The 21870-nt window shown below is 36.5% G+C and overlaps 1 protein-coding gene across 2 annotated transcripts in view; it reads right to left on the reverse strand.

Annotated features, from left to right (window-relative positions):
* notch2 (notch receptor 2) overlaps window positions 1-21870 on the reverse strand; it is a 55712-nt gene that overhangs the window by 17208 nt on the left and 16634 nt on the right. For both annotated transcript variants that reach the window (XM_051117217.1, XM_051117216.1), the window contains exons 3-12: window positions 6849-7114; window positions 6345-6680; window positions 5446-5568; window positions 4305-4538; window positions 3933-4088; window positions 3655-3840; window positions 3413-3526; window positions 925-1038; window positions 527-760; window positions 109-219 (exon numbers count right to left, since the gene is read on the reverse strand). In XM_051117217.1, coding sequence (XP_050973174.1) covers window positions 109-219; window positions 527-760; window positions 925-1038; window positions 3413-3526; window positions 3655-3840; window positions 3933-4088; window positions 4305-4538; window positions 5446-5568; window positions 6345-6680; window positions 6849-7114 — 1874 coding nt within the window. The remainder of the gene's footprint in view (window positions 1-108; window positions 220-526; window positions 761-924; window positions 1039-3412; window positions 3527-3654; window positions 3841-3932; window positions 4089-4304; window positions 4539-5445; window positions 5569-6344; window positions 6681-6848; window positions 7115-21870) is intronic.

Here is a 21870-nt window from a genome sequence, read left to right on the forward strand (position 1 = left end):
TTGGTAAAATAATTAACATTTTGCAGATTCTGCAAGGTGCATGGAGAATTTTGACCTCAACTGTATATATGTGTGTGTATTTATGTATCTGCATGTGCTTGAACAAACCTGTGTATCCAGGTTTGCAGACACATTTGTACTCGTTAATTCCATCCTCACAGATTCCGTGCTGGCAGGGATTACTAGCACACTCATCATAGTTGATCTCACAATTCACTCCTATAATAAAGACAAATCACCAAAATAGTCAATGGAAGCGCAGATTTTTTTTTCCACGACTGTGTAGTAAGAGGAAGTGTCCAGCAGGGGAGTGTAGCGAGCTTTGTTTAGTTTATTGGACAGTGCAAACCAATTAAAAATTGAGATCATGCAGACAATCTAATTCTAAATGGTGGATAACAATCATGATAAGCTAAATTAACACTATTCTGCTGCAAGAAACCTGCTGTTATCATAATTCCACTTTATTAAATGTTGCAAAGGTGAGAAGAGCCTGTGAGATGTAAAGGTCAAGTGTGAGACGCACCTGATGTGCCTGGCTGGCAGTTGCATTGGTACATGTTAACCATGTCAACACAGCGCCCCCTGTTTTGGCAGGGGTCACTCAAGCACTCGCGTATCTGCTCGCTGCATATGGGCCCCATGTAACCTGGGTAACACTTGCATGTGAAGGTAGCTATTCCGTCTATACACTCGCCATGGTGACAGGGTTCGGGTTCACAGTCGTTAATGTTGTCTGTACACAATGCCCCTGTGAAACCTACAGAGACCAGCAGACGAGGAATTAGTACACTAAGGTCAGTTCTCTGAGAACTGAGAACATTTACTAATAACTTGCAATGAAAAACACTCATGCATTTAATTATGCTGAAATTTCTTTTGTTAGTGCTTTTATCCAACCCTCTGTTTTTGGTCACAGTTTACCTTCAGCACATTCACACTCATAGCCGTTCGGACGGTCGAGACACTTAGCCCCGTTATGGCAAGGCGTGCTGGCACACTCGTCGATGTCAACTTGACACATTTCCCCAGTGAAACCTGTGGTCAAAACACACATTCAGTATCATGACTGCAAACAGTTTCTAACACAGTACATATTAAAGGAGAACTCCACTTTCAGAACAACAATTTACCAAAAATTCACCGCCTTATCGTCCAAGATGTTCATGTCTTTCCGTTTTCAGTCGTGAAGAAATTCTGGTTTCTGAGGAAAGCATTTCAAGATTTTTCTCCATATAATGGACTTCACTGGTGCCCCGATTTTGAACTTCCAAAAATGTAGTTTAAATGCAGCTTCAAAGGAAAATAAAATTTTGTTCACTTTTTAAGCACAAAAGCTTGTGTAGCACAGGCTCTGGGATGTGCATCCACGACACTACGTACTATTGGATCATGTTGAAAGGTCACGCAGAACTACACTATTTCGACACTATTTGACTTAAACAAAAAAACAAAAAAAAAAAAAATCCTTTATTCTACTCTTTTCCCTTTCTAGCTGTACTTATCTGAACAATGCCTGTTATATGGTATTATGAGCACTTCCTAAGTCGTTTTGCCTCTTTAGGACAAATCGCTTGATGTATTCCCCACCTGTAAGTCGCTTTGGATAAAAGCGTCTGCTAAATGAATAAATGTAAATGTAAATGTAAACTACAGACCCAGTGTTTATAAAGCGAATGCGCAAAGACTAAGGAAGTAAGTCAAATGCTGTTTACAAACAAAAAGGTACAGCGATGTCAGATGATTCTGAAGTTGTAGGAGAAAATGAGATGTTTTTCGCCATACTCTACTTTTTTCTGGAGTACACAGACGATGAACTTGGACGCGTCACGGAAGCGCACCCCAGAGCCTATGCCACACAAGCTTTTGTGCTTAAAAAGTATACATTTTTATTTTTCGAAAAAAAAAAAAAAAGACAGATCGTTTTGCGAGATAAGACCCACGTTTAGAGCCCTTTGAAGCTGCATTTAAACTACATTTTGGAAGTTCAAATTCGGAGGACCAATGAAGTCCATTGTATGGAGAAAAATCCTGAAATGTTTTCCTCAAAAACCATAATTTCTTCACGACTGAAGACAGAAAGACATGAACATCTTGCATGACAAGGGGGTGAGTAAATTATTTGTAAATTGTTGTTTTGGAAGTGGACTTCTCCTTTAAGGCTGTTAACCCATACAACTATTTGCAGCAATGAAATGACTGTCCATTTAATCTGAGATTTGGTGAACTGTTGGCTTTGTAACAAATTTGAGAAAAGTTGCAATTCAACGCTATTAAGTTTACCATAATACGAAAGGTTCATGTTACTGTTAATACTTATTTTATGATTTGCAGGACTGCTGTAATTTATACAATCTAGAATCTAGAATAGTATTAATAATTAAAGTAATACACACTATCAATCAAATGGTTGGTGATTGTAATATTTTTAATGCTTTTGAAAGACTGTGCACACTTACGTTCACCAAGGCTGCGTTTATTTGATCAAAAATACTGTAAAAATAGTAATATTGTATAACAACAGTTTTCTATTTTAATATATGTGACCCTGGACCATAAAACCAGTCATAAGGGTCAAGTTTTTGAAATTAAGATGTATTCATCTGAGTAAAGCTGAATAAATAAGCTTTACATTCATGTATGGTTTGATAGGATAGGACAATATTTGGCCAAGATACAACTATTTGAAAATCTGGAATCTGAGGGTGCAAAAAAATCTAAAAATTGAGAAAATGGCCTTTAAAGTTGTCCAAATAAAGTACTCAGTAATACATATTACTAATCAAAAATTAAGTTAAGTTTTGATATATTTATGGTAGGAAATTTACAAAATATCTTTATGGAACATGATCTTTTCTTAATATCCTAATGATTTTTGGCATAAAAGAAAAATCGATCAATAATACAATGTATTATTGGCTATTGCTACAAATATACCCATGCTACTTAAGACTGGTTTTGGGGTCCAGGGTCACATATTTTAAAATGTAATTTATTCCTGTAATGGCAAAGCTGATTTTTCAACAGCCAAATAGTTGTGCTCCTTAATATTTGGGAGTGTAAATACTTTAAAAATATATTCAAATAAATAATCCAACTGATTATCAGATTATCTGATTAGCAAAAACAAACATGCTATCATTACATAAACTGATGTCATATTATTTCTTTTATTATTTTTCCCACTCAGCTATTGTTTTTATTGAAGAACATGCAGTTCTTGAAACTTCTATGATCACAAAATGAATCATGGTTAATAAACTATATTAACACTCCTAGTTTCAGTTACTAAAAAAAGGCAGCTCATAATTACAGCAGAAATACCAGAGAAAATCTCTTGTAATTCTTATATATGGGGGCCTTCATACATTGTGTTGGAAATCATGGGTTATTTGAGCCAAAAACTACTCACCTTGAGGACATTCGCAGACAAACCGGCTGACCTGGTCTAGACATCTACCGTTATTGAGACAAGGCGAGCTGGCACACTCATTAATGTCGATCTCACAGTGCAAGCCCTCAAAGCCTATGGTTGAAAACACACACACACACACACACACACACACACACAGAGTCAACAGATGAATATGAGGACATGGAGCCAAGAACGTGTCATCATGGACCTGATTAGTGTGCGAGTGTGTGTGTTAGTACCTGGCATACAGATGCAGGTGTAATCTCCAATCTGGTCCAAGCAGGTGGCGTCATTCTGGCAGGGGTTGGAGCCACATTCGTTGATGTCCTGCTCACAGCGCGGACCGGTGTAACCCGGAGCACAGTTACAGGTGAACGAGCCCTCTGTGTTCTTACACGAGCCACCGTGCTCACATGGGTTTGGACCTGATGTGTGAAAAATGAGGGTTAGAAATGCAAAAACATACAGAGAAAGAGACAAATAAAAAGACAAATAAAAGTCAAGCAAACTGTCTCACCGATGACACACTCATCAATATCTTCCGCACACGTGCTGCCCTTGTACCCTGAGGGGCAGTTACAGTTGAACTTGCCATTGACAGGGTTTGTGTCACATTGAGCTCCCATCTTGCAAGGGTTACTGGTGCAGGCATCATCAACGTGACACAGCAAACCTTTAGCACAAAAACAATCTCTATGGTTATTAAAACTCATCTAAGATGGTTTTATAATATACTAGTTGAGAGAACAATGAAATTATAAAACATTATTTTAAAGACGCATTATTGTGTATGTGGTTGAGATTTAGTTTAAGAGTCATTTCTGCTCATGACTCATGTGATCAAGTGTCCAAGAGTCATTTTTAGGCCATCAGGTTTTTTTTTACTGACCAGTCTTGCCGGGAGGGCAGCTGCAAACGAAGGAAGCTACGCGGTCGATGCAAGTGGAGCCGGCGGTGCAGGGCTCAGCTGCACAGTCATCAATGTTTTCGGAGCAGTCAGGGCCGCTCCAGCCGTTCACACATACGCAGTTGTAACCATTGCGTGTGTTACTGCACGTGCCTCCGTTCTGACAGGCGTTGGGCTGCAGTCTGCATTCATCCACATCATCGGTGCAAAACTGACCTGGAAACAAAAGGGTCACAATTTTAACAGGACATTTTAAAGGAGGTTTGACAAAAGGTTTGTGGAAGACTGCATTGCTTGTTTAAAATAGTTTGTTTCGTTAACTTGATTTTTTTTTTCTTTAATCACTAATGTCGAATTTTACATTGGATCAGCAAATACATGTAAACCATTTGACTGCATAATTAAAAAGAACTAGCTTTAAAAAAAAAAATTGTGTGAACCAAGGGCTGCATGATTTCACCCAAAAATCAAATAGAGATTATTTTGGTATTTATTTTAATTCAAAATATTACTATTTTGTTAAAATATAAAAATTAATCATATCAAAAAACAAATACATCACGATTTAAAAAACACAATTGTAATGTAAATTAAATTAATCCAGTATTTAATAATATTTTAGAGGCAATATTAATATTTTAGGAAGTGTGCTAATTTCTTTGCTTTCAAACATTAAACATAGAGCTTTGAAATTATTTATTTGAATCATTAAAAAGAATCAGTTCCAAAAACAATTTGTTTGTGAATCACTATCTGTGAGTCATCTCCACTAGCAGAAAAGAGAACAAGAGAGAGCAACCACACACATGTTTGTTTTTGTGAATTGTGGGGACTTTCCATAGACTTCTATAGATTTTATACTGACCAAACGATATTGTCTATCCGCTAACCCAACCCTAACCCTAAACCTAGCCCTCACAGAAAACATGTTTACATCGTTACACTTTCAGATAAACATCATTTACTATTTTTAATCATTTTTTAACATTGTGGGGACCGCAGGCCGGTCCCCACAATGTCAAAAATTTCAGGTTTTACTATCCTTGTGTGTAGCAAAAACAAGTACACACACACACACGCACACACACACACACACACAGTGTATATAATGCTGTTTTCATACCAGTCCATTCAGGTGGGCACTGGCAGTTGTAAGTGTTCACTCCATCCATGCATGTGGCTCCATTCTGACAGCGGTGATTCGGACAATCATCAATGTTCAGCTCACAGTTTGTTCCATTAAAACCTGATTACAGGAAAATCAGAGTGAAAATTTCCTGAACAACTCACTCTCAATCCCAGGTATCGGTAACACAAAGGTGCTCTGTCTCGCTGGCATTATTAAACGTAATTACTCAACTTTAAAGCACGAAAAGACATTTCTCACGGCTCGTATTCGCTGCCTGAGGTGAGAGAGGAGTTTTGGCCTGTTGCTGTGTTTTGCCAGTACGGCGCTCTTTAAATGGTAAACTGATAAAGTCTCTTTGTGTGTTTTAGTCCAAATAAATACAGATACAACCAGCAACTGATTCAATAAGAGAAAACTGACAGTTTTTTCTGATTAAGATTAAGAAGTGAAGGTATGAGTGATACAAGCAAACATTTATAACATAGTATTTCCAAAATTGTGGTTGATAAAAAAAAGACTGTAACTACACTTAACCGTTACTAGCTAGAAGTGTCTAGTCAAGTTCTACTGCATTTTATCTCTACATGTGAAGTGACTGGAACACCCATTTCCTATACAGTGACATTATGCGTTTCTGCAACAGCAATGCTTGAAAATCAGTTAGTTGTTTTAACCGGTTTATCACCCACTCCTACTTGTGCTGCGGTAAAATCTCATCAGACATTGGTCTGTCTGGCTCAGGTCCAAGTGGGTGCTGACATAATCACTGCATGAGCTGTGGCATGTCTGACTAACATGTTTCACTTGCATCTGAACTAAAATAGCTTCTGTTTAAATTCTGCTTTTTTTCTATGATAAAAATAGATTTCTATTTCCTCTCCTAGGAAACTAACCTGGCAAGCAGTGGCATATATAAGTTGTGTCTGTCATCTGCCGGCAGGTTCCACCATTGAGGCAGGGGGATGGAAAGCAGGGCACATAATCCGTCTCGCAGTGGATCCCGGTAAAACCGGGCTGGCAGTTACATCGATAAGAGCCTGGGGTGTTCAGACACACGCCTTCGTTCTTGCATGGGGAGGAGGCACATTCATCTGTGTCATTGAGACAATGGGGCCCATGGTAACCAGAAGGACAGGTACAGGAGAATTCACGATTGGGCAGAGCACGACAGGTACCACCGTTGGCACATGGGCCAGACAGGCATGTGTCCTCTTGCTCACAATGCCGACCTAAAAAGAAAAGGTCAGCGTAGAACAAAAACAATAAGAAAAGTGTCAATATATGAGTTTAATACATTACTAAAAGAGTGGGCTTTTATGCTTTTGAAAATAAACTTTAAGACACAACCAGGGTCTCAGAGGGACAAACAGAGATGGGAAGTGAGAGAGAGATCTGACCTGTCCATCGACGGGGGCACTGGCATTTGTACTGGTCGTTGGAGAGGAGTGAGCATTTCCCTCCATTGGTGCAAGGGTTGTTGGGAAAGCAGGTGGAGTTTTTCTGGATCTCACAGTGCTGGCCTGTGAACCCTAGAGGACACACACAGCTGGGGCTCCCAGGTACGCCAGCCACACTCACAGTGCATTCTCCTCCATTCAGACAATATCCCACATAGCATGGGTCATTGTGCTGACAGTAATCGCCTAAGAAACCAGGAGCACACCTGAAACACAGAAACGGTACGGCATTATTCAGGGTCTGTATGAGTCATGCAACATAACAGGATACACAGCGTTTTATTACGTATGCATAGTGTAAAAATCTTGCTCAAGAATCTTGCCTCATCTAGATAGCATTCATCTTAACTTGCAACTACAAAAATTTTAATTTGTAATTGAATTATATTCAAACACACAGAAATAACCAAAACACTGTAATTTGCATAACTGTTGATAAAAACCCATTAGAGACTGTTGAAGGAGGCCCGTAGCAAAAAAGAGAAACAATTACTGCAGATTTGCATTGAGGTTAGTGTTTGCATTTTCCATTTATTTTGATGGAGTTTTCTAAATTATATATTTCCACCAAAATGTTACTATGAGCACAATCCAAACAAATTTCCAAACACAACAGTATGGTTACATAATTGCATTGCCGTTCAAAAGTTTGGGATTAGTAAACTTTTAATGTTTTTTTCAGAAGTCTTTTCTGCTCATCAAGGCTATTTTTATTTGATTTAAAATTTAAAAATAATTTAAAACAACAGTTTTCTATTTTAACATACTTTAAAATAAAATCTATTTCTGTCTATTTCATCAGCCATTTCTCCAGTCTTCAGTGTCATGTGGTCCTTCAGAAATCCTTCTAATATGCTGATTTATTATCAGTGTTGGAAACAGTTGTGCAGCTTAACTTTTTTTGGAAACTGTGATATTTTTCCAGGAGAAAAATAAAAAGAACAGCATTTACTCGAAATAGAAATCTTTTCTAACAATACAAGTGTTTACTATCACTTTTTATCAATTTAGCACATCCTTGCTGAATAAAAATATTAAAGTGCCCCTATTATGCCATTTTAAAGGTTGCTAATATTGTTTTAATAGACTCCCAAAACAGGTTTACATGTATGCAAGGTCAAAAAACACTTCAGTTTTCTCCAAAAATAGATTTAATTTTACCCCATTTCTAAATGATTCATAAACGACTCGTGCGAAGCAGTTCGAAGAATCAGTCTCTCTAAACCCCTCCTTTCCGTGAGCCCCCACTGCTGTGATTGGTCAGATGGCGCAGTCTTTATGATTGGTCTACCGCGTACGGCGTGTCGGAAAATGAAACGCCCATTGCCATAACTAACTGACAGCCCTGGATACTTGTCAATACATAGAAAAGATGGCATCGATTTTACCATAACAATTCCAGCCAGAGTCTGATGATGAAACGGCTGAAGTGGCTGATCGACAAGTTGGCACGGACTACCGTGTAAAGTGCTCGCAATTTTCTTATGTAAGCGAACCGGGCACACCTCTATGTTGTAAACTTCAACATTGTATAATGCATTAAGGCGGCTTTCACACCGAACGCGGAAAGCGCTGCAGCAAAAGTTCATTTGAACAACTCATTTGAACTTTGTCTGTAGCGTGCGCGCTCCACTGCGCATGCGCTTTGGTCGAGCCAGAAACAAGCTGTCCTCGCGTGGCGGAAGCAATTAAAACGAATGGGTTTCATAGCACAGCGCTTTCCGCATTCGGTGTAAAAGCCGTTTTGTGCGCCATCCTTTATCATTACTCCAACTAATGAGACAGACAGACAGTCAAGCTGCATCAATCGCAAACTGTCAGACTACAGTGGGTCCACAGCTGAACCACAGAACTACAGAAGCGTGATTTAGCCGGTTAGCATGACATGTGCAGGGTTGTTACACAACATAACATACACAACTACTTATTTTGAACGATCGCTAGAAAATACAATCTTTGTAGATTCATCATCTTTTGGAAGTGAATATAAAACAATTTTACTCACAGCGTAGGATACAGCGTCTTACGTATAATGTACGTGTAAATTTCCATGTGACATAAACCACATGGAAATATATGGGCGGACAAGTTGTTCGCAACGTAGAACGTGGGTGGACATTATGCAAATGTGTTACTTCGTGACGTGTGGCCGTAACAGAAAAAGATTCGAAATCCTGACGACTCGTTCAGGCAAATGTGAACCGACTCTTTTTTTTGATAGACAATAACTTTATTTATCGTGCACTGTCAGCTTCACAACTTTGCAGAAAGTTTACGTTCACATACAGCTACATGAAACACTACATGAAAGATCATATTTGAAAAGGCATAATAGGGGCACTTTAAGTATATATATAGTAGTGTATATTGTTACAAAAGAGTTATATTTTAATGTTTTATTGTAATGTTTTATTTAAGAATCCTAAAAAAGGTTTTACGTTACAAAAAAAATTTAAGCAGCACAACTGTTGTGAACATTGATAATAAATCAGCATATTAGAATGATTTCTGAAAGATCATGTGACACTGAGGAATGGAGTAATGGTGCTAAAAATTCAGCTTTGCATCACAGGAATAAATTCTATTTTAAAGTATATTAAAACAGAAAACCACTGTTTTAAACTGCAATAATATTTAATAATATTATTGTTTTTTTCTGTATTTTTAATCAAATAAACATAACCTTGATGAGCAGAAGTCTTCTTTAAAACACATTAAAAATCTTACTAATCCCAAACTTTTGAACAGCAGTGTATATATTAATACAATACATATTTTTTTAAAAATTAGATAAATACCAAACCAAAATTTATGCTTACAAATGTTGTCTTTCAAAACTCTTAAGAAAGCCACATGGGATGTGATGCCCACAAGGACAGAATGAGGTAGAGGTTAAACCATACAGAATGAGTTTCATATCAGTATGACGGTGTACTATGTTTTGTCATGAGACAGTGGGCTGCATTTCTCCTCCGCCTCCTCACTGGAGCTCTCCAGAGATTTCAGCACATGACCAGCACAAAGAGGAAATTACATGATTGCAAAATAAGATTGAGGGAAAAAACCCTGTCTGTCCTTCTGTCTTGTTCTCTCTATCCATTCAAACCCCACCCCTCTCTCTCTCCCTCTCTCTCTCTCACCATTTTAGTTTTTGCTAATATTCAACTCTCATGGTCCAGTGAAGTCACAGACAGACTTTCCAAAAAGTGTTTCAATGAGAGAGGGAAAAAAACAAAATGTTCTTAAATCCACTTAGTTTCAGTGGCATGTAAAGTGTTCTTGTGTGCGACACACCACGGCCTGCTGCCATGCAGGTGCCGGCCTCCCAGAGGACGGTCAGGTAACACAGATGAGGGATAAAAAAAAAAAACCCTTTGACAATGTTTGTGTGTGTGTGTGTGTGTGTAGTTGCGCCCGTATGACTGCATACACCTACTTGAGATTCCAAACAACCCGTTTCCCAAAGTGTGTATCTTAAGATATACACAGAACACACACATGCAAACTGTTGCAGCTGAAATCCTGGCTCAGGATCCGTCATTTCGACCACACATGGTACAAAATTAAACAACATTGGGTGATATGAGAAAATGTGCAGGTTGTAAATGTCTGATATCACCTGAGACCGTATTATTCATAATTTTTTATCAAAATGATTCTGATTCCATGACAACTGTGTTTTTCTTGCAAATTACTGACAAACATTGCAAAAGTGCAACACACGTCGCAATTTTGTTCCTCATATTGTCATTTTGGTGGCTTTAAGCGAGAAAAAGTTCACGTGTCAACACAAAGTTCTAAGGATGATGAACTTCTGGTAACTTAAAAATATTTAGCCTGAAAATGTTTTCTTCAGTAAATGGTTTTGTCCTTTGATTTGATTCACATATGGGTCAGACTATTGCTCTTACAATTTGACACTACCTGTCAAAAGTTTCTGAACAATAAGATTTTTAATGTTTTTTTAAAACAGTAAACTTTTGAAATATTTTTACTATTTAAAACGACTGTTTTTTTTTTGTAAGAAATTATAGAAATTATTATTGTTGAAAGATTTCTATTCAACTTCTATTTCTATTTCTGTTCTTCTGAACTTTCTATTCAAAGAAGCCTGAAAAAAATCACTACAATAAGATAAGTTTAAATTACTTGTACTTTTAAGTTGATTTAACTTAAAATTAAGGCAGGTGCTAAGCTGGCAAAAACTTTTCACAGTGTGAAGAATCATGTGACTGGAGTAATGATGCTAAAAATTCAGCTTTGAAACCAAAAGAATAAATTACATTTTAAAATATATTCAAATAGAAATCAGTTATTTTAAATAGTAAAAATATTATAAAATGTACTATTTTTGCTGTACTTTGAATCAAATAAATGTAGGACTGGTGAGCTGAAGAGTCTTCATTAAAAATCTTACGGTTCAAAAACTTTTGACTGGTAGTGTAAATCATGTCAAGTCGCAGTTTATTAAATAACATTACCATCCAACTAGACAGTAACGCATTTACGTGACCGATTTTAACTCAAAACTACTTAAAAAGGCACATTTTTTTCTTGCATTGGGTGCATGGCGGTGTTATCTATATTTGTTATACTTCAGGCGTTTTGTTTCACCCTCCACCATCTAATAGGGTGCAATAGTGGCATAAGTTTGCATCCTGTATGTGGTCACACTGCACAAGTGTGATTTGGCTCTTTTTTCCAGCTGTGTGTGTGTGTGTGTGTGTATGTGAGTTTGTGCTCTGAGTAAGAATACACCCACAGCGACCCTCCGGTCACGAGATCACAGCAGTGCAGACACTCAAACAACAACAAACACACTTAAAGCCGGCACAAGCAAACAGCCTGGACTCAGGGGAACAGGCCTCTTTCAGACAGTTGTGTCACTTTATACTATTCAAAGACAAGGAGGGATTTTCACTTTATCTTCCCTTTGATTTCACCAGGGAAAAGCTTGTTTAGATCACCATCACAATCCAAGGGTCACAGGTATTACAGCCCTGGTTTGAAACATAGTAAATGTGTTTTTTATGACTGTCTTGCTGATTTAAACACATATAAACATTCACAGTCTTCAAATCTAAAAACCAAACCTTGACAAAATAATGACTCCGGCAGCTAAACTCATCTATAGGTTTCTTTGTTATCCTTCATGCATTTTTCCCTCTCCCTTCCTCCGTCTCCCCCTCGTTCTCGCTCTTTCTCCTGAGGTGTCAGATTTCTACAGATGGTTCATATTAGCGCCCCTCTCTCTCTGGCTCACTGACCTCTTCATGTCCCATCCACGGGGCCTGGGGTGATAGGGTGGGGGAAAAACTCTTTCTAGTTCAGATTTTCACGAGGCACCTCATCGAGAATTTGATTTCAACCCACTCACTTTCTCGTGCAAAAAACGTCACCTTAGAGTTTGTCCCCCACCTCCATGGTACTGAGATTATTTAATATGAACGATCACGTGGGCTTCATCATGAGTGGGCAAAATGTAGAGTTTCTGCATCACACACAAAAGGTAACTAGAAATGCTCCTACCCATCCTCGCTCCCTTCTTTCTTAAGGAAAAGAGCCAGCCATATTTATAGAAGCAGTCGGCCCTCCTCTACATCCTTGGCTTTCTCTAATTTTCACTAAAAAGCCCAACGACCGCAGGAAAAACAGAGGGAAAAAAGAGCGGAGGCAGGGGGAGGGGTGCAAAATGAAAAGAGTAACACAGACAGGGAGGGCTGAACCACAGAGAGGGACGAGAAAGGGGAAAGAAAGAAAGAAAGAAAGAAAGACGTGTAAAAGTAAAGTAAAAGTAAAAAGTAAGTAAAAGCAAGTTTTGTTTCTCCTTTCTCCCTTTTTTGACAAGAAACCAAAAAAAAAGAGGACAGAAGGAAGGCAGGGTGGAGTAGACAGAAGTGCTGTGGTGAGACTGAGCGTGACTTCGAGTGCATATGCGCTATAAATCTGATCTGAAAACAGCATGTCTCGCTGAAGGGAGGGTTCTCTGCTCTTTATATACTCCTCCTTAATATACTCTTCCTCCCTCGCTTTCTTTTCCTGCTCTCTTCTATGGTCTCTTTCTTTTCACTTCACTCAGTTACTGTAGCATTTTCATCTGTGCTTTGATGAAAAGCTTCATTGTGCTAGTGTGAAGTCTGAGCTCCAAAACACACACTGAACAAATCTGGACTTAACAAAACTTGGCTGAACAAATCCACAGCTGCAATGGGCAAAGAACACAAATTAAGTGGGGCAATTTAAACTGAATACATAAATTCAGTTTAGATTTGAAATTATTAAAAAAAAAAAACTAAATTATCATAATATTATTTGAAAAAAACTAATAATTTAAAAAAAAGTAAATAATTATGTAAAATAATGTTTTAATGTAGGCAAATTTAAACTGAATAAATAAATATTCCATTTAAATGTAAATAATTATTTAAATAACTAAATTATCAATATAAAAAAAACGAACAATTTAAAAAAATTAAATAATAATGTAAAAAATTACATTTTAAGATTTAGTACGTGAATTTAAAAAAAGTTAAATGAACACAAAATAAGTTGGCCAATTTAAATTTCAATATATAAATAATTCAGCTGAGATGTTATTTAAATAACTAAATTATCGTAAAAAAATAAAATTAAACTATAATTAAAAAAAATATATAAAAAAATCAAATGTTAAATGAACACAAATAACCTGAAGCAATTTAATCTAAATGTAAATAAACATTTTGAATGTAAATAGTTACTTAAATAAGTAAAATATTGTAATATTGTTAGAAAAGCCCTAACAATTAAAAAAATAAAATGATAATAATTATAAATGTAAAAAAAAAAGTTAATTTAAACTGAATATATAAATAATTCAGTCTAAATGTAAACAATTACTTGAATAACTAAATTATCATAAAATTGTTGAAATTTTTTTTACAAAAATTAATTTAAATGTAAATAATTATTTAAATAACTAAATTATCACAAAACTGTTAAAGAATAATTTTAAGAAATGTTAAATGAACACAAATTAAGTGGGCCAATTTAAATTGAATATATAAAAATTATTTAAATGTAAAAATTATTTAAATAACAAAATGATGGTAATATTAAAAAAATAATTTAAAAAATTAAATAATAATGTCAAAAATATTAAATGAACAAATTATATAGCTAATTCAATTTAAATGTAAATTATTAGTTAACTAAATTATCATAATATTGTAAAAAATAATAATAATAATAATAATAATAATAATAATAATCATCATCATCATCATCATCATCATCATCATCATGTAAAAAAATTAAATGTTGGCCAATTTAAACTAAATATATAATTCATTTAAATGTAAATAATTATTTAAATAACTCAATTATCATAATACTTTTTTCAACTAACAATTTAAAAAAATATTAAATAATAATGTAAAAAAAATACAATTGCAATAAAATCGCAACGGTTTTAAACTCTAACAACATTGAAAAACAATTTAAGTTAGTGAAATTAGCTTGATCAAACACATCTTACTGATGTTTTCTGACAGTGTAACAGAAAAAAACGTTTCACACCGGTTTCCCCCAAATGCAGATAATTATCTGTAATTACCCAGAGGTCTTTATTCTAGATGACAGGAAAGGTGGTCTTTATATATCCCCTGGAGGTCATGAGGTCAACAACACACCCACATACACAATGATGGCTTTAGCAAAAAGAGCTGACTAACCATTAGCTGAACAGATGGAAACATTTATCAAACCGATTTTAGAACGTCATGTGACCTCCTAACATTTACACAAGTTTTAATCTTATTTATTTGTTTGAGAACGCCAATGTTCGTTTCATATTTTGATTTCAGCAAACACCAGGTATCCACAAACGGACAACTCAGAAGCTATACTTTTCAGGAATCTTCACGCAATGGAATGCTAACTCTTAGAGTAGTTAGTTAGTTAATTATTTGCCATTTACCAGAGGGCTCTCATTTCAAGAGCCTTGTGGGGCTGTAATTGCAGGGTCGGTTCCCCTGGAGCAACGCAGGGTTAAGTACCGTTCTCAAGGACACAATGCTGCTGATAAGGTCCCTGCTCATGATTGAACTCGCAACCTTTGTGTGAGGAACCCAGATTCTTAATCATTACAGATTTTCCTCCTCCTCGGAACAAGAGGGAGAGAGAAATCACAGCCAAACCTGCATGCTGAGTAACCTAAAACCTCAGCAATGTTAACACCCCAAGTTATGTGGCTGTATGTGCGTTTGCGTGTGTCATTGTTCTCATAACCATGTCATCTTTCTGTCACTCAGCTCTACTTGTCAGCACGGTGCGTCGTGGGTTTAGGCCCTGTTTGCCACATTTCCCACTATTGTGTGAGGCCTCCAGCAATAGGAAACATTTGTGAAAATTGATGAGAATGTTTTCAAGACTCATGTTCGTCTTGACATGGGACGGCCCCTTCTGGCCTGCAGTCGTTGTCGCGTAGATTAGTTGGCAAGGATGAGAAACTTTCTCTCATGATCAAGTTTTTCATACCAGAGTGTGGTTCAAACACATACCCACGTTCACACTTACACATATAGTGAGGCCTCAGACTACAGGAAATCAAACTAGACTTAATAAGCCCTATCTTTGTAGCAATCTGCAAAAAAAAAAAAGAGAGAGAAAGGAACAGACAGCATGTTGACTGTGTGACAAACCTCATTTCTTTTATACAAACGAGCTCCTGTGAATATTTATGATAAGGCAGAGAGTATAAACGACATACAAACTGTTTAAATGCTCCTGTAGCTCAAGCAGTAAACAAGTGATGCTGCAAAGTTGCTTTGGATCAAAATGCCTGACAAATTAATAAATATAATTGTAAACTATAAGTTCATGTGTATAAGTTTACTCAGCCATAATTATGGGACCAAATTGCTCCCATAAGTCACATACACTGCTGTTCAAAAGTTGTGATTAGTGAGATTTTTAATGTTTTTTTTAAACACGGTTTAAAAAACACGGTTTCATTTTATCATGCAGATAAAATGAAATTCCAGGACTTTCAAGGACTTTTCAAGCACTACTTTTTTGATTTTCAAGGATAGAGATCTCACTTATCAAGCAATGTCTTTCAAATTCTAAAAAAGATAAAATTGAAAAAATAAAAATATACTAATAAAACTAAATGTAAACGCACAATAAAGCAAAGCACATGGTAACCACAAATTAACCATGTTTTTCTTACACTAACCACAGCTTAACCATGGTATTTGTAGTAATACTGTGGTTTACTATAGTAAAACCGCAGGGAATTTTCTTAAAGGAGGTGTATTTGTGTATACTTTCATTCATCTTTCTTTGTTTTGTTTAGTTTTTTAACTGTACTGCCTTAATCTTTCGATGTTTTCTACTGTTATTAAAAAAAGAAGCCAGAAAAAGATTCGCAAACCAAATCAAATCATTTGTGATGTGTGCTCCAGAGTTTCAATCTGAATCAAAAGATTCACAAACCTGCACCAAAGTCTCAATCTGAATCAAAAGATTTGCGATCCTTGCTCTGAAATTCCAATCTGAATCAAATGATTCACGATCCGAAGCCCTGATCTGATAAGGATTCATGAGCCATCATTTCAGATCAGGGCTTGGAGCGCGGATTGCAAATCATTCAGTCCACGAAATGATTCACAAACCCACTCTGAAGTTCCAATCTGAATCAAATGATATGCGATACGTGAAGTTCTGATCTAAATCAAAAGATATGTGCTTATTGTAAAAATTAAAAACTTATTTCACAGATACATTGTCTTAATAATTCAAGCACTCAAGTACCTCTTCAGGAATATAGCTATTTTTAAGGGTTTTCCAGGCCTTAAATTTGAAAAAGTCAAATTCAAGTACTTAAAGCAATTTAAGCTCCTCTTACGAACCCACAAGCGTTTTCTGCTCATCAATGCTGCATTTATTTGATTAAAAAAAAAAAAAAAAAACAGAAATAGTTTTTCAATTTCAAATAGCGGTTTTCTATTTTAATATACTTTAAAATATAATTTATTTCTGCGATGCAAAGCTTAATTTTTATTAGCCATTACTCAGGTCTTCAGTGTTACATGATAGAAAAACTGAAATAAAATAGAAAACATTTCAAATTGCAAAAACATTCCATAATTTTACTTTTTTTCTGTATTTTTGATCAAATAAATTGAACTTTGATAAAATTCTGCACATTCTGGATTAAAAGAAAATCATATTAAACAACAAAGAGGAAAAATACGGATACTGTGCAAAAAGTAAAGGTTAAAAAAAAGTTTGCTACATGTCCTCACTTAGGTCAGCTAGCTGAACGTGTGTACGGGGGTGTTTGAGTAAATCACGGCCTCTGCTTGCCACTCTTCACACACAGCCGAGTTGTTGACTTTAGCCTGAGTGCTATATACAGAATTGGGTACATGTTCCTGAAGCGCCTTCTCTCTCTCTCTTTTATGACTAGAGTTTCTGGTTGGCAGACGCTCTTCCTGAGGCCATCACACTTTGAATGTGACTTTGAAACAAATCAGCCCTGCCTGTAGGCACATAGAGCGGAGAGAGAGAAAGAGGTGAAAGAAGGACAGGAATGAAAGGAGGGTAGTATACAGAACAATACAGCATGTTAATAAAAGGGATGATATAGCTCAAAGATTAAAAAAAGAGAGAGATGAAGTAACACTGCAAAGAGAAGCCAAAAAAAGGTCGTAAAGAAACACGGGGCTCTGAGAGAGAGATGATTGACAGCGAGAGGTATTGACAGGGTAATCTCCCTCTACCTCCTCTATCTCTCACCAGCAGGCAGACACATCTCCGATTTCACCCTCTTGAGCGCTAAAAGACGTCTCCGTACTGCTCTCCTCTCCCTGCAGGCACATTCTACCTGTCAGATCAAACAAACGCCAAGCTGACTCTCTCTCCCTTCCGACCGAGAGGGGGAGGAACGGCTAAAGGGAGGGGGGGGAAGGAAGTGAGGGGTAAAAAATTAATAAGTTTGCACCCCTCACGCAGGCCAAGACAAAGACATCTTGTTTGATGTGGAAGAGGGAAAATAAGATTCTGGGCAGAGAGAGGCACTGAGCTCAGGTATTCAAGGCAGTCTCACTTCTGCTCTCAAAAACACACACACACACACACACACACACACACACACTGCCAGCTATTCTCTTACTGCTAACTCACTCGCTCTGGCTCAGATAAACACAGATCCATTTCCAAGTTGCAAAATCCTCAACTTGTGTCGGGCCTAGAGCTGTGCTGCTTTGTTTTAGGTAGGGAGGTGAAAAAATCCACCACGGTTTAAAAAAATTGAGGATTTTTAAAAAGAATTTTCAAAGTATCGTATGCTCACCAAAAACAGTAAGACTGTGAAATATTATTACATTTTGAAAAAATGTTTTCTTTTATAATATATTTTACAAAGTTATTCATTCTTGTGATGGCAAAGCAGAATTTTCAGGAGTCCTGAAACTGGTTTACTCCAGTCTTCAGTGTCACATGATTTTTCAGGAATCATTGTAATATGCTGATTTTGTTCTCAAGAAACATTTCTTATTATTACCAATAATAAGAACAGTAATATTTTTATGTTTATTTAGGATTTTTTAATGAACTGAAAGTAAACAGCATTTATTTATTTATTTATTTATTTCCACTGTTATGTATGATCAATTCAGTGTATCTTTGCTGAATAAAAATATTATAAAAGTATTATTTTCTTAAAAGAAAATAACACATAAGAAATATTAATAGAAATTTTTAAAAGAAATATAAAAAAAAAATTATATACATATATATTTTTCCCTCCAATCTCAGCTTGATTCAGGCAGTCTTAAAGTGAAACATGCCATTTCTCTCCCACCAAAAATTATTGAAAAACTCAATGAAGATGCAAATGAACCTTCTTCAGTCTGCCATTGGTCAGACAAACACATGTGACAGAAAAAAAATAAAGACAGATGTGATGTAATGACAAAAGATGTGTGTCTTGTCAACAGTTAAAGACCAACACAAATATTTGGAGTCTGCTTACAAATGCAGTGCTATACAATGCTATACAACATGGCCTGTCTTGCCAGTCTAACAATTAAACATTTTAGCTGACTTTAACTGCAAACAATAAGTGTCGGACTGTCAGTTAAAAACAAAAAAACAAATCATCACTTTTAAAGCATGGTAGCTGAAGAAATCTCGATAAATTCACTAATCTGTATCACTACTTTGTCATGAAGTCCTGTTTTGGTGAACTACTTGATTCTTAACTTTGCTCTACACGTAATGTGCTCTGAAACTGGCATTGCAGTGGAAATCCTGCAGACTTCCTCACGTGTCTCTCTCCTACCCCACACACACACACACACAGGCACATATGAAACTAGACGTACACGCATATGCGCACACAAAACACACAAAAAAAAATGACACAGACACACAGGTGACACGCAGCTTGCTTCTCACACCCTGGCTGGAGGCTTGCAGACGCACCGGTCTGACCACTCACACACTCACACCCTGCTCTGCCAACCTCTGTCATACTGCTCTTCCTGTACTGAGATCACAGTGGCTGAGGAAAAAAAAAAAAAACTGAAAAACACCTTGTTGACTTTGGTTCTCGGGTGTCACCTCACCTACACAGAATGTATTAGTAACTCCTGAGAGTACCTTGTGTCAGCCTGTTCCATTTTGAGATTGCACGCACACCCAGGCAGCCATTTCAGATTGCTGAAAGCCTGTATTCTCAAGCAAAGTCAAGCCAAGATGAACTTTCATAGCATTCAAGAATTTGAGCTGTAGAGAATCTAAAGCTGTCGGATCCAGCGGCGACCGGTGTGCCTGATTCCTGTCAGCTTGAGAAGGTCAGATTTTGGTTTTCACGCCAGAAAGCTCAGTGGCGGAACCTAACAAAAACTTTGTGGAATTTTCTAGCGTAACAAATCATGATAAGATGAATGATACTACACCGGCTTCTTATTTCATCTTATCTCTTTTACAAGCACCTTTTCTCCTTACGTATAAAATAGAAACATCACGAGTGAGAACTGCTTTACAGTAATGAAATTAAATGGAGAATTAACGGAAATATTGACATTTCCTGATTCTCAACAAATACTACTGACAAACATACTCTGTGTGTAGCATGTGTCTCCTCTTAGAGTTTAGGAGATCAATACAAATCCCTATATATTTAAATCCTGCCAATACCAAAGCTGATAATTATTTTCATGTTCTGGGTATTAACCAAAAGATATCCAAAATTAAACCCTATTTTGTCAAAATAATAAGAATAAAAGACAAAAATGTATCATTTTAAAAGCAATAAGTGAATTCAGACGTCACAACATAATGTACAGTATGCTTAAAGGATAATCATTTTGAGGTTGTTGGTGATACTTTACAATAAGGTTACAATAAGGTTCCACTTTACGCTGTGTCTACATCCAGTGTCGTACACTGGAACGCCACTCTCTCCTAAATGCGCATGCGCCAGTTAGAGGAAGCTAGAGGTTTATATACAGGGCTCAACAATAAGGAGTGCCCGACGGCCCAGGGCCAGCATGAAAGACGCTCGGGACGGTTGACGAATATGTCACTGGCCCAATGGGGCCACTGTCGCGTCGTCACAAAAGTTTATCATTTTCACGTGTTTTTTAACCTTGATAATTTAAAATTTTAAGCAATCACAGAGAGACCGGACATATTGCAACCAATCTCTTATTCCGGGCTTGCACACAAACTTCATGCAAACTTCTTTCAAAATGTCATGTGCGTGGAAATATTACGAACTCTTTAGACATCCGTTAACAGAGGCCAGAGACACTGAAGACAAACGCAAAGAGAAAAAAAGTACTGTAGCAGACAGACCAAAATCACGGTGCACAACGCACGAAATATTGGAAATATTGAATGTATCTGTAAGGGGAACTGACTGCTTTAAGAAAAGTTTACTTTTCTTTTCATTTGCCCATGTATGATGTATTTAAAGTAGCGTTCATAAGCATGACGCCGCTTTGTTTACAGCGGTAACCATAGAAACGTAATATCACTCTTATTCCTTAAGCGCCACCTGCTGACAAAGACTGTTTGCATTCTTTCAGTCTGTCTGCTATTTTTCCCTAAAACATCTTTTCATTTTTAATAAAATAATAATAATTTTAAAAAAAATTAACAATAATGTTTGGACTAGTAGGTTTAGGTGTGGTATCGAAATTGGAATCGAGATTTGTACAATTTTATTTGGTATGTAAACTTTTGGTGTCATAAAAGCTTATTTATTAAAATAAAAGATGACATGAGTCAAAAACAATGATAACAGCAACTATTTCATTTTTTTGTGGTAGGGCCAGTGGAAATTTTGACCGAGCAAGTAAAAATTTGAACCACTGGCCCAAGTGGGCCAGTAGAAAAAATCCTTAGCGTTGAGCCCTGATATAGTTTTAAATATGAGTATTTTTCTTATACAAGCACATTGCTTCACTTCAGAGGGCCTTTATTAAGGCCCAGAAGTCGTGTGGAGTACTTTTTATGATGGATGGATGCACTTTATTGGATTCAAAATCTCAACACCCATTGACATTAAGCTTGGATATTTTTTAATACAACTCTGATTGTTTTCGTCTGAAAGAAGAAAGTCATATACACCTAGGATGACTTGAGGATTGAGTAAATCATGGGATCATTTTCATTTTTTGGGTGAACTATCACTTTAACATTAGGTTTTATGTTGAAAGATTAAACATTAGACAAACTGAATTTCGGTCATTGTGGTTTTTATTAATTGAAACTACTATTTAAATTACTTTTGTTAACTGAAACTAAGGCAGAAATCAAATAAATTAGATATATTAGATGAAAAACGTAAAACATAAAAAACTAAAAACAAAATAAATATTAAAACTGCAAGCAGCGTTGAAAGGGCCCTCGCACCTGGCTCACCCGGTGGCTTTAGGAAAACAAGTGGTAAATATAGGACGAATAT

The sequence above is a fragment of the Labeo rohita genome, chromosome 8 (genome assembly GCF_022985175.1).
Source record: "Labeo rohita strain BAU-BD-2019 chromosome 8, IGBB_LRoh.1.0, whole genome shotgun sequence".
Lineage (NCBI taxonomy): Eukaryota > Metazoa > Chordata > Actinopteri > Cypriniformes > Cyprinidae > Labeo > Labeo rohita.